Source organism: Protopterus annectens, chromosome 4.part0 (genome assembly GCF_019279795.1).
Source record: "Protopterus annectens isolate FY-2018-M chromosome 4.part0, PAN1.0, whole genome shotgun sequence".
NCBI classification, from domain to species: domain Eukaryota; kingdom Metazoa; phylum Chordata; order Ceratodontiformes; family Protopteridae; genus Protopterus; species Protopterus annectens.
Window position 1 is genome coordinate 764,027,706 of NC_056733.1, and position 16,766 is coordinate 764,044,471.

Genomic DNA, 16,766 nt, shown 5'->3' on the forward strand with positions numbered 1-16,766 from the left:
CTCTCCCCTTTATTCTGGGGATTTGGATAAAAGGTTGGCAAGTGAATAGTTTGGTTAAGAGCCACACTGGATACCACCTTAGGCATAAAGGAAGGGTTTGTCCTTAAAGAAACCCTGTCTTGGTGGAAAATGATAAAAGGCTCCACTGCCATTAGTGCCTGTAGTTCTGAGACTCTTCGTACTGAGGTTATTGCCAGAAGCAGAGCAGTTTTCCATGATATATATTTTAACTCTGCTAAATTGGCTGGTTCAAAAGGAGGCAAAGTGAGCTTTTCCAAAACGAAATTGAGGTCCCAAGTTGGTGTTGGTGCTCTCCGGGGCGGTCTTATGTTTTTAGCCCCTCTGAGGTACTGCTTTAGCAAAGGGTGAGAAAAAATAGGAGGATCTGTGTTGTAATGAGCAGAGATGACAGAAGCGTGAATTTTAAAGGATGAGAAGGATAGTCCTTTATCCAGCATCTCAGTCAAGTATTGTGGTATCTGAGGAAAGTTAGGGACCAGAGGATCACGGTTTTGAGACTGGTTCCAGGCACAGAATCTCTTCCACTTTTCTGAATAGGATTTCCTGGTGCTAGGCCTCCTGGCCTCCAAAATGACATCCATAACAGCTTTAGAGAGAGAAGTTGTCTGTTTGGCTATTGAATCTTCCATGCAGCCAGGTTTAAAGTTTTGAGCTGACTGTGCAGTATCTGATTGTTTTGCTGAGTCAGAAGGTGTGGAATTTGAGGCAAAATCCAAGGTGGACCTTGAGCTAAGTTCTTTAAGATTGGGTACCAGTGCTGGCGTGGCCAGTCTGGAGCAATCAGAATCATCTGTGGTTTGTCTTGTCTGGCTTTTAGGAGTACCTTTGAAAGGAGAGGCAGTGGTGGGAAGGCATAAACGCTTAGGTTTTTTCCAGCTGAACGAAAGAGCATCCACTTTCCATGCTTGTGTGTGATAAGTCCTTGTGCAGAATTTTTGTAGGTGGCAATTCAGTGAGGAGGCAAAGAGATATATGTCCGGGCACCCTCATTTTTGCATTATCATGTTGAAAACCTGTGGATTTAATTTCCACTCGTGAGGATCCATGATGTTTCTGCTTAGGTCGTCTGCCAGAGTATTTATCTTTCCTGGCAGGAATTGTGCTTGCTTGATGAACTTGATAAGTTATAGCCGTGTTCCACAAGGTCATGGCTTGCCGGCATATGGGGTAAGAATGAGTGCCTCCTTGCTTGTTTATGTACCACATCACTGTGGTGTTGTCCGTCCTTATTAATAATTGTCCTGGATGCAGAAGGTCCTTGAAAGCTGTTAGGGCATTTTGTACAACCAACATCTCTTTTTGATTGATGTGAAGAGGCATTTGTTCTGTGGTCCATTTGCCCTGAATACATTTTCCTGCCATGTGTGCTCCCCAGGCGTAGTCCGAGGCGTCTGTTGTTATAGTCTGCCTGGCTGTGGGGAGAGTGAAAGGCTGACCCTTGTTAAGGTGACATGCCTGTGCCCACCATCAAAACTCCAATTGTAGGCAGGGAATTAGAGGTATTACTGTCTCCAAGTTGTGTGAATGCTGAGACCAAACACTTTTTAGGTACCATTGTAATTTCCTCATATGCAGTCTTGCATATGGAATTAGTAGAATGCAGGATGCCATGAATCCCAAGGCCTGCAGAATTTTTCTTGCAGGGAGTTGGGACTTTGTTGCCATCAATTGGAAATACTGAGTCAGTTGTCCTTGTTTGTCTGGTGTGAGATAAGCCATCTGGGCCGTTGTATTTAAGCTGGCACCCAGGAATATTATCTCTTGTGAGGGCACTAGTTTTGATTTCTTTTCGTTTACTGTGTACCCTAGGCAACTTAACAATCTTTTTACGAATGCCAGATGCTGTAGAAGAATATCCTTGCTCTCTGCTTGAATCAGGCAGTCATCCAGATATTGATATATTTGAATTCCTTTTTGTCTGCAAAATGTAATTACTGGTGCCAGGCACTTGGTAAAGACCCTGGGTGCAGTAGATAAGCCAAAGGGCAGTGCAGAGAATTGGTAGTGTATTGAACCAGCTATGAATCTGAGGTATCTTCTGCAATTTTGTCTGATAGGGACATGCAGGTATGCCTCTTTGAGGTCCACAGTAACAAGCTAAGCTTTCTTGCCCAACATGGGAAGGAGCTGTTGTAGTGTCAGCATTTTGAATTTTGGAACATCCAGGTAAGTATTTAGAGTGGAAAGGTCCAGAATGGGTCTCCGGGCTTTGTCCTTTCTGGGTACCAGGAAGAATCTTGAGTAAAATCCTTGTACTTTTTCCTGCTGTGGTACTTTTTGAATAGCTCTCATGTCTTATATACCCCTGGCACACTGACGTCAGGGAAGAGGCGACAGCAACCGACGCTGGACCAAGACTTTGGAACTCAGGCCGACTGCGGGCCTGCCTGATGGCAGGATAACCCAAGTGTAATGACTGCAGCAGTGAAACACGATGAACATCAGCCACAAAGACTCTCCCTAGCACTTACATTAGAAATGTATGGTGATAGGTTAGTTTTGTGTTTGCAGAAACAGAATATTACAAAGATTTAATTAAAACTGGACCTTTATTTTTGCAAAAAATATATTTATACACACACACACACACACACACACACACACACACACACGCGCGCGCGAACTTTAGAAGACTATGTATGGACTCTACATGCTGTGGTGCACAATATAAAAAGTGTTATAATTTGGGAGTCTGTATCTAAGGTCATACAGGACTACAAGTCTACTTAAACAAGTTCTAATTTACAACACTGCCTGATGTGATATAGGGTGAGGAAAACCCCCAAAATCCCCAAAGAAGGGGGACTAAAAATTTTGTGGTACTGAACATATTTGATGAAATGGGATTGAACAGCTCGTATGTGATTAAAACCAAACTGAAGACACAAATGAAAACCTCTAAATTAAACTCTCGGTATCCTTCTGTCCCCAGACTTAAAGAATCAACAATTTTTAGGTAATGCAAGTCTTGTACTCTGTTGATTTCCAGTTATATTCTCTTGTTCTCCAGAGAAGTACTTCTATAGTGCTCTGAATGACACAAGCCATTTCACATTCCTAATGGCAACCTATTTCCTAACAGTTCTATGCTTTTCGAAATTGACAGTAAAAATATCCACCACAACCATGCTTAAATAATTGGTCACTACTGTTAATGTGTACTCTTGGCACTTTTATTAAAATGAAAGCTTATTAGCTGTGTGAGGGCAACATCTGCAAATCCTAGTTTCTCACATTTGGCTGAAATTCACATTCATCAAGAGTAGCTACGTACTGGGGGATCTGCCTTTCCCCAGAGGTGCAGTGGTCTTACAGTTAACTGCACTAAGAAGAGAAATGCAAGCAGTACAGGCCAGTACATGACATAAGGGGGGTTTGCCTACCTCCTCCAAAAAAAGTATTAAATGGCTGAATTCCATTTAAAAAAAACAGCATACTAATGCACTGGCTTTGTATCACTGGCCTATATCAGTAATGAAACTTTTATTTTTGCTTACCTACCAGTAATCTGTAATACCCGTGTGCAGTCTTTCTCTGGATTGTAATTACTGTCCTCTTGCCTCATTGTTTGATAATCCTGTAGTCTTATGATATACATATTGCAACCTGGGAGTTTATTTCTAGGCTGCCACTGATAGCAAGCTATACCCACTGGAATTGGTTAAAAAAACATCAAATACATAAATGAATAACTCGCAATCAAACTGCAGTTCCATCATAAAACACAGTGAGTTACAAAATGAAGTACGGTTTGGGACAGGAAGTTGGAACAAAACTGTATTTGATTACGCAGCTGCTACCTTTAAGTATTCTCATCAACAGCCTTAATGAAGATAAGAAAAATAAGACTCCAATCTTTAACTTATCCTTTAAAGCAAGTGAGATCAAATTGTTCTTTCCCAGATCTAGAAACAAACTTGTGTCTCAAGCTGTAGTAGCCTGAGTTGACTGACTTTATTGGACAGTGCAATGACAACACAGGGTGCTAAGGAGAGACAGTCACTGCATCCTGTCTGTTACAGTTAACTGGCTCAGTGTCTTACTCGATGGAAAGCCAGGCATGGGCAATTCTGTTTTAAACACATCTGCTATATGCAGATTCTAAATGAAGCTGAAGAACAACATGGAAACAGGTAGCTGCTAAGGCCACTAGTGTTACTCTTGCTACCTGTACCCCATTCAACAGCTAATCAAAGACATAAAATATGTAAGTTGCAAACTTCCTCTCACTGTACAATGCAGGCTAGCACAATTGATAATTGCTGCTATTCCTTATATGGGCATGCCTACAACAGGGGGCCTATCAACCTCAAGAATAACAGTGGTGCAAGCTAGCAGAATTTTGCTGCCATGGAAACTATAGCTAGAAAGCTATGGAAATAATGACGCCATATGATGAATGAATGTTACATGCAGTGTGAAATCAGATCATTGACACAAACGCATTATTATCAGTCAGGGGACATTGATGACCTGGGCTGAGGGATTGGTTTCAGACTGTAGGAAGAGTGGTGAGGGATTTCAAAGTTTCAAAAGAATCACTCCTACTGTGGGAAAGCAAAAGTTAAACCATATACCATAACACTGTCAGTGTGTGTGTGTGTGTGTGTGTGTGTGTGTGTGTGTGTGTGTGTGTGCGCGTGTGTGTGCGCGTGAACACGCATGTATGTGTGCATGCATGTGTGTGCTTGTATGAGTGTTTGCACACGTGTGTGAATGTGTTTGTGGATGCATATGTGTGTGTGTGTGTGTGTGGTTACTTGTGTACGTGTGTGTGCGTTTGTGCGTGCGTGTGTTTGTGTATGTACATACACACATGTGCATTAATGTGGTGGTGCGATTCACTACAGTGATATATGTAGACAGAATTTCTCTTGCTTGCACTAACAATATTTTGGTTTGTCGCCATCATATGCTCACATCCTTTTGGAAACACGTCATCCTTCATAATTACAAGTTTAACCAAAGCTTGATAAGAGGATGCAACAGAAAGCTATGTAGCAGTTCTGCTAAATGAAGAAGACAATGACACTGAGGAGGAAGCTCAAACAACATAGTACATAAAATTCTACATGGTAGCAAAGAAGAGTTCAAATTTTGGTGACATTCTGTGACCTCTGGAAAATGACAGACTGTATGAAAAAGAACAAATAAAACTTATCGGTTTTATACTTTTCTGCAGATTGGTAACAACCCTTAATGGGGTACCTACATTTTCTCATCAGCTAGTCTCTAAACACAAACAAGTTCATGTCAATGTAATCTTTCATCATACTCTTTTTTTTATTTACATTGTGTTTTTTTTTTTTACAAGGCCTCTGGAGTAGTTTCAGACATCTGCATGCCATGTGCCATACACATATAACTGCTAGTTCTTTGATGAAACCACATTAATCCTCACTTGGGAGAGCAGAAGCGCTCACTACATACATGAATAGTCACGGCTCCTGCAATCAGAAACAATTAACTAACCAGGATTAGCTGTGAAATGACTTACCGAGTAACCTCTTCCTGAAAATGACTGAGCTGAACTCTATGAAGACAAATGGGGGAGAGAAAGAAACAAAGATAAAAGACACAGTTAGTAGAAAAGCATGCATAGTAAAAAAACTACATTAAAAAACAATAATCAAAAACATAAGTCAACCAATCCAATATTTTTTAATAAACTGTAACATATCAGCGATACAACTGAAAGCATAATCTCTCTTTTCAGTATTAAAAGTAACCACTTGCATGCTCTTAAAACACAGAGACTCATCATCTTCAGTAAGATGTTCCAGTTCTTCAAAAAACAAGCAGACACAGCTACTTCTATAACTAAAAATGGGCTCAGTGATGATGTGTGATGGACATGCAAACCCGAGCAGGTGGAGACTGCTTACTTATTTTTTTAGACGTTTAACACTTCCTCCTTTAATGTCTTTATAATGTAAAAAAAACATACAAGAACAGCCACATACACACAAGCTTGGATGTCCATAAAATTCTGATTAAATCCGACTGATTATTATTCATTTTTTTATGCTAGTATGTTGCATTTACCCTTGCCCAGGTCCAAGCTGAAAAACGTCTGAGAAAGACCACTTCACTTACCGTGTTACTGGTTAACAAATAAAATGAACATGCCTGTAAGAAAGGCATGATGTAAGATTCATAACACTCCTGTAAGGAATTCATAATGTAAGATTCAGAAAGCTGAACATACTGAAAGGTGCTCTGACTAGAGCTTGCATGGTCTGAATACTCTGAGGTGCATTTCAGAGATCACTCACATACAGGAGCACTGCAAATAATGTGTGAAAAAGACAGACCATGGCACACAGATCCACCCACCAAAAGCATCCAACTGTTTTCAGAAGAAATGCTTCTGAAATAATCCAAATATAATTCATGCCCACACCACTTTTCAGGTAAAGGAAGCTGTTCTCCATTATAAATCATACTTGCAAGCTGGGGATGGTTATACTCTTATGGGGCATTATGTGACTACTGCCTCACAGTGTGGGATACAATTTGGAGACGGAGACTGCTTTACGTGTCTCATGACACAGAAGCATCATTTGCATTTGCTTCTCATTATTGTGTTCTCTACTTCAAAGCTTATAACATGAAATGCATATGTCTACATTCATGATATCTAGTTTTATAACTTCAAATAGGGAGGAAATGGGTATATACATAAGTAGGAATAGGAGTACAGAAAACAAGAGGAACGTATACAAGGAACTAGAAAAGGTAAGACTGGAACTGCGGAGGGGAAAGGAAAGGAATATACTTTTTTTCGTTTTTAGAGAAGCATAAACGAAGACCAACAAACAAGGAAGAGCAGGAGTGTTGAGAGTGAAATTACAGACATACAAACAAACGGAGGACATTGGTGATGGGGAGGATGTGACAACAAACGGGAGATGGAGGTGACATGGAAGGAAGGGAATACCATGATGAGGGGCAGGGGGGTTATGTGTCTATTGTTTCTACACTCTTTGGACTAGACCCAAGGAGAAGTCAGTGACCACTTTAATTGCCATCCCCACTGGGCTCCATCGGAGGAGGTGAAGGCAGAGCTAGGCAGTGTTGTGACTTTAAAGGCCACTTAGGGACTTTTCCAGGTGGCCAGTACAAGCTTGCAGCAACAAGTTCACCAACTCCAGCCAGGTGACAAACCGTGAACCTGTGGCAATGCCACCTGAGGGAACAGCACTCTTCTCTGGTCAACAACAATCAGAGGTCATTGAAGACACCACAAGGCCTCCCTGCACCCCCAACCCCACCTTTAGCTGCACCTGATGGTGAGGCATATCAGGTAGACTGCTGCTGGGAGAAGTCCAGACCCAATGGCAGGTTGGGAACCTGTTCCATTCCACTGCACAGCCATGGCAAATGCTGCAGAAAATGGTAGCATAAATGGGTAGACATAAAACAACAACTGCCCAATAAAATATAAAATAGGTGACACACAGATGTAGAGAAAAAAATAGCATTATTATCTCACATATGGCCTCGCATATCACTAAGTAATGTTCGGCTACAGATGCATTACATATCCTACTAGGCCACTTCGGATACTTCTGCCTAGGTGTATTACTACAAACCCTATGGTAAACTATGAAGGCAGGTGTGCAGTCTCACTATCCCACCTGTCAGGACTGGGTGTGAGGGTGTGGAGAATACACTGCTGGGAGGGAACTGTTTGTTGGCAGACATCATGGCCATTGTGTGTGGAACAGCAGCCCTGTGGACCTCCTGTAAATACTGTAATGTTAAGTATTACACAGCAGTCTGCACAACACAGTTACAGCAAGACAAACAGTTGTTTATCACAAGAAAGTATGACCAAATGTGACATCAAATGGAGGGAATACATTGCCAAGGGGCCCACCCCACCAGACCCTCCTGACACAACCCACCCCCACAAAACCTTCACTTCTAATCCACACTCTGAAATATACCCCCCATGACCATCCAAACATGTTTACACACACCTGTAACACAACTGGTAATCACAAATGTATACCCTGAGTTGAGCACTGTTCACAAAGAAATGATGTAATAAGCATCCTGCATTTCAGTGTCCAACAGATGCACTGCAAAAGGATAGATGTTTCTTCACATTAGAAAAAAAATACTCTGTGTAACCTACTAACACGTATATTCTGCATGTGGGTATGCAACGCAACATGCATATATTTACAGGGTTTGTTTTACTGTCCAAGGAAATGAGATGTATTAATAAACTTACACCTATAAATAAACTATGGAATCTGTCAGTCCTAAGTCTAAATATTATAACCAAATACTACATAATTTTTCACTGGTACATATGCAAACTAGTACAGAGATAACAGGTAAGCCTCAGCACTTTAACAAAGTAATACAACCCTTGTACAGATAATCATACATACTCTGGCAGTAGACACGTCTATGTTACAGTAATATTGCTGAGTGTTACATAACAGGACAAGAAAGCATGTCCACCTGTTTGCTTGGAGAGCCACTCCATTCTCCTCTGAAACAGGAGGGAGTTCTCCACAATCTCCATCTAAGCTTCAAAACAATAAAAAAGAAATACAGCACTAATTAAATGTCCAACATCATCACAGATGGGTATAAGACAAATAACAGGGCACATCTCTAAGAATAAATTGCAGGTGCCCTTGCTCATATCTCTTCTTCCTGTGTTTATAGAAGGTCAGGATGGCACCTCACATACTGCTGTGCCAGCAATGCTCATTGGAGCAGGGTATGCCAGTGGCATCTGACACCACCTGGCAAGATTGTGCCAGACATTCACTTTATACTGGGGTCCCTCATAGCAGTCCCCAGTCAGGTGATCCTGGTGGTTCTTATGAAGTAGGAAAAGAGTTTACTTTCCTAAGGGTACTACCTGGGAGTCCTGTCAACATTAGTGCCCTTGGAAGCCATGACCATTCACTACAATGAATTCCAGAGAGCTGTGATAGCCCTCTAATGGTCACATACATTGATGGTGTTGGTCCATGACGTGCAACACTTGCCAGCTAGTTAGTGAGAACAGTTGTAGTGCCACTATTACTTAATGTGGAAACAGATGATGTGACATAATGATGTTACTGTGTGGTGTACACAGCTTTACGGTGTCTAAATGTGACAGCAGTTTTTCTCTTTAGTGCATCTGTTGGCTACCAGAAGTGTAATATATTTCACCATGGCTTTACAGGAGTCACTGACTCGACCAGGTGTACTCAATGCACTTCACGGGTGCTCATGTGAGCTCACTTAGATGAACAAGCGTCTTAGTGTGGCACTGGTTAACTGCACAATGACACAAACATGCAATTCTGGAACATTCATTTAGGTGGGCCTCATTAAGATAACAGCCGTGTTAGAAGCTTTGAAACTGCAAGTATAAGCACTTGCAACTGCCATGTGGATCACTGCACTTTGGAAGATTGCTACAGAGCAACAAGGCCAGCATTGTTATTACATGAGTTGAAGACTTTCTACAAGCATCAGGTAATACTACTTTACTCTGTACTGCTGCCTTGAATGGTGCTTCAGGATATCCTTGACATTTAGCTACTTTATTATTTTTTTGTGTTGCTGGTTTCAAGGGACAACAATGGCAGTCGCAGCCTACTGAGACCACATCAATATGCCAGTGTGGTGGAGAGTGTTACCTAGAGTGAGGGCCTTCTACCATGGTTGGGTGTATGGAGGGTAAATGATGCTGCAGGATACATTCAATGTAATTTATAAGTGTTCTGTACTGTTACTGTGCATTCATACCTGTAGACCAAAAAAATGGGTGTTCAGTCTAATGCCTACTGATATAACATGTACTGCTGAATGCTGTACTAGGTGGTAATTACAACAGAAGTTGATACAGTATTGTTTGTATTGTATGTGTGTGTGTGGGGGGGATATGTCATGTATATATTAGTCTGTTGGGGTTGTATAACTACTATTCACTATCACGCTGGGAGTACTGTGGAAGTTGCTGCAGCGAATGTACAACTATGGCTTATGTTCACTGAGGGGGTTCAGTTAGCATAATGCAAGGTTGTACCTAAGTATGGATGTTTATCCAGCAGACATCTAGGCCATGCCTCTTCACCGAATGTGTCTATACACTTTTAACCCCCCAATCTACATGTACTGCAGATGTTGTGAAAGCACTTGCAGTAACAGTAAAATGTTTGTTGGTTTGGATCTTACACTTGCAGGGAGTCATGCCTGTGTAAGGCTATGGACCCTCAGTTTCCTCAATACACACTTGAGTCAGCTCAGTGAGGAATCTGTCTTGGATATGTGCTCTCTATGGTGTGAGTGTAATACTTAAGATAATCAGCTTCATAATTGTATGCCAGGCTATTATATATCAGGCCTGTCCTACGCCAGCTGGTTTTGTGTGTGTGTGTGTGTGTGTGTGTGTGTGTGTGTGTGTGTGTGTGTGTGTATGTGGGGAGGGGTTGGGAGTGCAAATGCCTATACACTTACCCACATAAAGTATAAAGCAATTGTATTCGCATCCTGTGATATGCTCTGATGTACATCCCTGTCTAACTGAAAGATAACTTCACACATCATCTTATGTCATACATGGATGACCGAGATTGTTACCTAGTTACAATGAACTACATAGCAGCAATGGATTTAACTAGCAGGAATGTTAACAAACAGTGGCAGTCACTGCATACTAAGGGCATATCAATATGCCAGTGCAAACTGTTGAAATCCTCCAAACACTTTATGGTAGTATGCGTTGTACTATGTACCCTATGCACATACAGATGCCATGACATACAGCCATGTGTGTGTGCCTTATGTACCATCCTGTAGGGTACTTAGTCACCCCTGCACCATGTGCATATCACACTTTGACACTACACTACACAGATCACATCCATAAATTAATCTTGTGCGGACATGAAGGTAGTAGCATCAGTTAAGTATTTCAAAAGCACATGGGTCTCACTACCAATGCCTTAAGGGTTGTGGAGCTGGGAAGAGGTATGCTGGGTATGACTGCACCACATCTCACATGCCTACCTCTTTTCACTTGCAGCTTCTCAGGCCAGAATTTGGGAAGCACAAAAAATCAAATTCTCCCATGCAGAGAATGAGACTCTGCTTCAGGCCTTCTGCACTGAGGGCTGAGACAATGCATAACCATGGGTTCTACCTTGTACAGAGGTTTACTTCTACTGGTCACCTGCCCAAGGTATATTATCCATTATTTTCTTTTACCACTGTACTAAGTTAATGATGATGATGTTGTTGATGAGTACTGGTACTATATTCACTGGGCTGCAGGCATTTTTAAGGCATTTGTGTTATTAGGGTTCCCTACTGTGAATATATGCCTTCCTAATGGTGGAGACCCATCTACCTCTGTATATGACTGCAGCCACATCATGGCATGGTTCAGGGGTCACAGTGTCAGTCGTGGACTCAGGCAATGTAATGGCCACATCTCCACCCCATTCCACAGAAACATCTTTTGTGCCCATGCAGCGCATAATATAAATCCAGGATGACATCCATGGGCAGGAAGACACAGACACATCTGCCCTGGGAAAGGTGAAATGTCCAGTTTTTAGTACCAAACGGAACTTAGAAAACTTTGTTTTTAATTACACTGAACTACTGCTTTGGTTTGTGCTGATGTTGATAAAAGGAAGTATGTGATGCAGGACTTATTGGAAGACATGAAAAGAAATATAGAAAAAGAGGTGGAGCACACCACAAATGTGGTTTTATTACAGCAGTGAGAACCAATGAAGGCACCAGCCAAAGCACACTTTAATGCAATTATAAATAAAGTAAAGATGTGAAGTTGTTAATCTCGCCGATTATTCTCACTGATGGGTTGGAGCCAATCCTCGGCTCCGACACAGCCGATAGCAAGCTCAAGGTTTGCCAGTAGCTCGAGACCAGCCCCTTATCCCACCATGCACTGCTAGAATTACCTCAGATCTAGTTTGCCATGGCAAGAGAGATCTCGGTGATCCAGATAGCTCAGACCATTTTAGAAACAGAATGAACAGCAAGTTTTTAAAAAGTTTCCTTTTTGATATATTTATGTAGTATGTGTTAGTTCCATTACTTTTAGATAGTTTAGACAGTTTAGATAGTTCAAATTGTTTTAAATTAGGGACTTGTTGGCTTTTTAGTTTGTGTCGGCCTTTAGCCCCTTTTCCTACTATTAATCCCTTTAGTAGTTATTTTTTTTCCTGTGGGACTCTTAGTCCCATATTTGTATTATATTTTTATTAATATATATGATATTACTGTTGTATTTAGCGCCCAGGTTGGGCTTAGTTGTTTGTGAATCTATTTACTGTTTTTCTCTCAGTATGTCAGAGGATAGGGAGATATCCCATCCCAAATTGGGTTTTAAAAAATGCCCAGATTGTGGGCAGAAAATGTCCATCACTGATGGACATATTCAATGTGTCTACTGTTTCGGGGCCAAGCACCTCCAAGACACCTGTAGCATTTGTCACTCCTTCTCTTCAAGAGTCCTCTTGGACAGAAGGAGAAAACTTATAGACAGAGGATTGCTACAGCAATCCTTTTCAGAGGTTTTGAATAGCCATGAAGGTGCTAGTACGTCTTCCAAATCTTCAAAATCAAAGTCTTCAGATAAGGTATTCAAAAAGGCTAAAATTTCAGAAGGAGGGTCATCGGTTCCACAGTCATCGGAGCCGAGTGTACCTTTGATTCGGAGCCAGCTCTCAGTATTGGAGCTGGTCTCCGAAGTTCCTTCTTCACCTCTGCTCCAGTCAGCACCTTCAGTGCATTCAGCTAAGTCTTCAGTCAGCCTTTCAGATTTGGGCATGGATCGGCTAGTGCAGAAGCTTTTACAGGCACCAGGACTTGCCAAATTGTTGTCGGCCCCGACCAGCTTGTCGGTGCCGAAGACCATGGAAATGAACTTGTCTACTTCTCCTCCGAGCCGTACTGAACTCTCGGAGCCGAGGGAAGTCGAACCGATGGTGGTCGGACCCTTGGAGCCGATATCCACTCCGGGGTTATCGACTCCATCTACTCGGATGTCCTCAGCGCCGACCGAGGGCTCTAGGAGCCGACGCTCTCCAGTCGGGTCCGAGGAGGATAGTCACACCGACTTGTTGGTGCCGACTCTCCCTCTCGGGGCTTCGGCTCAGAGGAGCTCGGCTCCTACCTCAGGCTCGGAGCCCAGGGTTTCGGTGCGGGAGGATCGGACGGTACATTCGGGTCCATCCACTCCTCCTCGTCGGAGCCATGGTTCCTTCGATGCTATGAGGAGAGTTTTGTCTCCAAAGACAACATCAGCATCGGTTTAGCTTTCCCTCTCCTCTCAAGCTCCTGTGTCTACTTCTGCATCTACCGACTCCTCTAAGAGTAGAGACCCAGAGCCTCAAGTACCCCCACAGGGTGTCTCCTGCTCTTCTGAGACCTCCCCAGACCCCCCCACTGAGGAGGTGCCCAAAAAGAGACTGTGCAAGAGGAGGCACTTAGACTCCCCACAGGAATCTTTGACATCTGACAAGGACTTAGATGAGTCAGAAGGGTCCCCTCGGTCCCCCTCTGAGGATATCTCTTTTGCAGAGATACTAGAGATCCCTAATCAGACGGGTGACTGGCAGTCCAAGACCCCTACTGAAGATGAGTCTGTGCTCTTGAAGGCTTTTGGGTCTCAACCTCCCACTTCTTGGGTGTCTCCGCCTTACGACGAGCTCATGGATCTGATCTCTTGTAAGGCATGGAAGTCACCGGCCATGGAACCTGTCCCTCGTAGACCCAATAAATTCATATCTGCCCCAGTCAATAAACCTTTTTTGACAAAAGAAGTACCTGTGGATGCCATGGTGGTGGCTGCAGCCACCAAAAAGGAAGTATCTGAGACATCCTCTTCTATCTATCCCCCTAACAGAGATTCTAGGGTTATGGATAGATATGGGAAGTGCATGTTTAGTTCAGCGACTTTTTCTCTGTGATCACTGAACTACTTGACCCATTTTACAAGACTACAGAGAGACCTCCTGAAAGAGCTAGGAGATACTCTCCAAGGTACAGTAGAGGCAGGAGTGGCCGACAAAGTCAAAGCCCAGCTCGCTACCCTTAACTCAGTAGTGAACTCATCCATGCGTCTCATATCCTATGCAGCTAATGGTTCGAGTAGAGCCGCTAGTTCGGGCATTGCTCTTCGCAGACAAGCCTGGATGCATCTCTGTTCCTTTGCGGAACCCTTCAAGTCTTCTTTTATTAATACTCCATTTGATGACTCATCACTGTTTGGGCCCGAAGTAAAGGAAACTTTAACCAGGTGTGAACAGGAAGGCAAGACTTTATCTGCCGTTGGGGTCCGCTTTTCAACTCCTACTCGGCCCTACCCCAAGGGCCCTGGGGGGAGGAAGATGTGGTTCTGAAAAACTCAAGCAGCCTTTCACGACACACATGATGAAACCCCCTCTAGAGGCAGAGGAAGGGGTTATAACAGAAGACGCCGCCCCTGTGGCAGAGGGGGTCTGCAGCAACAGGGTGACAGGGGTCAGTTCTCCGGTCAGTCCTAACAGCGCTCCTGAAAGGGAGCCCGATTGTTCGGCTCTGGAGGCAGTCGGGGGTCGCTTGTCTTTGTACCCAGAAGCCTGGATAAACATAACATCGGATACTTGGGTACAAAGCATCATTTCCAAAGGATATTTCATACCGTTCTTTACCCCTCCCATTCCTATCAAAAAAATCCCAAATGTTCCACCCAATCTCAGGAAACAAGCAATTGTAAAGGTCCACAGATTGCTAGAAAAAAGAGTCATCCAACCAGTCCCAGCAGACCAAGTCAGATTCAGAACTTACTCAAGATTCTTTTTGGTACCAAAGAAAACTGGGGACTGGAAACCTATCTTGGATCTCAACAGATTCAACAAGTTCGTAAAGAAAGAGAAGTTTCGAATGGTCACACTTCAGTCCATTCTTCCCTTTTTAGGGAAAGGCGACTGGATGTGCTCCATAGATCTCAAGGACACGTACTATCACATAAAGATGGACAGACGCTCCAGAGATCATCTGCGCTTCTGGCTGGGAGCCAATCATTACCAGTTTCGAGCCCTGCCCTTTGGTCTCACTTCAGCCCCCAGAGTGTTCACCAAATGCATGGCAGTGGTCACGGCTCACCTGAGGCGTCTAGGATTCCAGGTGTTTCCATACTTAGACGATTGGCTCCTCACCGCTACCACCAGGTATCAATTGACTCAGGCAACACAATACACTCTGACATTCTGCCATCAATTAGGCATTACGATCAACTTTGAAAAGTCTGTCTTATCGCCATCTCAGCACACCATTTTTATAAAAGCAGAGTTAAATACCTCAACCACCACTCTACATCTCCCTATCGAAAGAGTCTCTCTTCTTTGCCAAAACATCAGCTCACTGGTGTCAAAGAACAAAGCTACAACAGCGGAGGTATTGAAAGTACTAGGTTTGATGGCGGCAGCAATCCTGGCTATACCACTCGCAAGGATGAACATGCGAATCCTTCAATAGCTTCTCTTCACTCAGTGGTCTTACCAGAAACTACCAATGCACCACATGATTCTTATCACGGATTCTTGAAGGAGAGACCTTCAGTGGTGGTTGACGTCTCTTCATGTTACAGTAGGGAGACCCTTTGTCCCCCCCCCCCAGTAGCCACTGTGACCACGGACGCTTCCCTGATAGGGTGGGGGTGGGGCATTTTCAGGGAAAGACTGCCCAAGGCACATGGACAGATCAAGAATCACATCTGCACATCAATGTTCTAGAGCTGAGAGCAGTACTTCTAGCGTTGCAGTACTTTCAGGACTCTCTCCCTCTAGGGACTATTGCAATTCAGACCGACAACATGTCAGTAGTCTGGTTCTTGAACAAGCAGGGCGGAACCAAGTCTTACCCCCTTTGTTGAGAAGCCCTCAGGGTTTGGCAATGGGCTGTGTCATCCCAGCATTTTCTGTTAGCAACGCACATCCCGGGGAAATCCAACATCATAGCAGACAAGCTAAGCAGGGCAATATTACTCCCTCATGAGTGGTCTCTCAATCAACAGGTTGCGGAGTTGATTTTCCACAAATGGAGCCAGCCTTGCTGTGACTTTTTTGCCAGCCACATCAATTCAAAATGCAGAAGCTACTTTGCCCTGATACCACCTCCCGGTCATCTCTCAAGAGATGCACTTTTACACGATTGGCCCCCGGGTCTCCTTTATGCATTTCCACCCTTTCCATTAATACCCAGATTTCTATAGAAAGCAAAATCGCTGGGAAGGAAGGTTATACTTATAGCCCCCTACTGGCCTTGACAGATTTGGTTTCCGTTTCTCCACCATCATCTGTTGGAGGATCCATGGATCCTGGACCCAGTTCCGGACCTTCTGACGCACCCGTCAGGAGACCTTCATCCTTCTCTACAGTCACTGAGACAGACTGCTTGGCTAATCCACTTCCCCTAATTGCCAGGCTTCATTCAATTTCAGAACATATAAGACAGATTCTCTTGTCTTCTCAAAAGCCATCTACTAGGAAATTATACGGCAGCAAATGGAAAAGGTTCTCAATTTGGGCCAAAGTGCAGAACACTGACCCTTTTCGAGCTCCGCTATCTTTGATTTTGGAATTTTTGACAAAAATTTTTAAGGAAGGGACAGCAGCTGCTACAGTTCGAGTTCAGTTAGCCGCTATCTCAAATTTTCACCTTGGTCTTGATGGCTCAAATATTATGAGCCATAAATTATCCAAAACCTT

At 43.3% G+C, this 16,766-nt stretch overlaps 1 protein-coding gene across 5 annotated transcripts in view; it reads right to left on the reverse strand.

The window, feature by feature from the left end:
- The window catches only part of FBRSL1 (fibrosin like 1), a 3,021,780-nt gene that overhangs the window by 1,645,404 nt on the left and 1,359,610 nt on the right, over positions 1 to 16,766 (reverse strand). For all 5 annotated transcript variants that reach the window (XM_044068722.1, XM_044068720.1, XM_044068719.1 and 2 more), the window contains exon 4: positions 5,519 to 5,554. In XM_044068722.1, the coding sequence (XP_043924657.1) occupies positions 5,519 to 5,554 (36 nt within the window). The remainder of the gene's footprint in view (positions 1 to 5,518; positions 5,555 to 16,766) is intronic.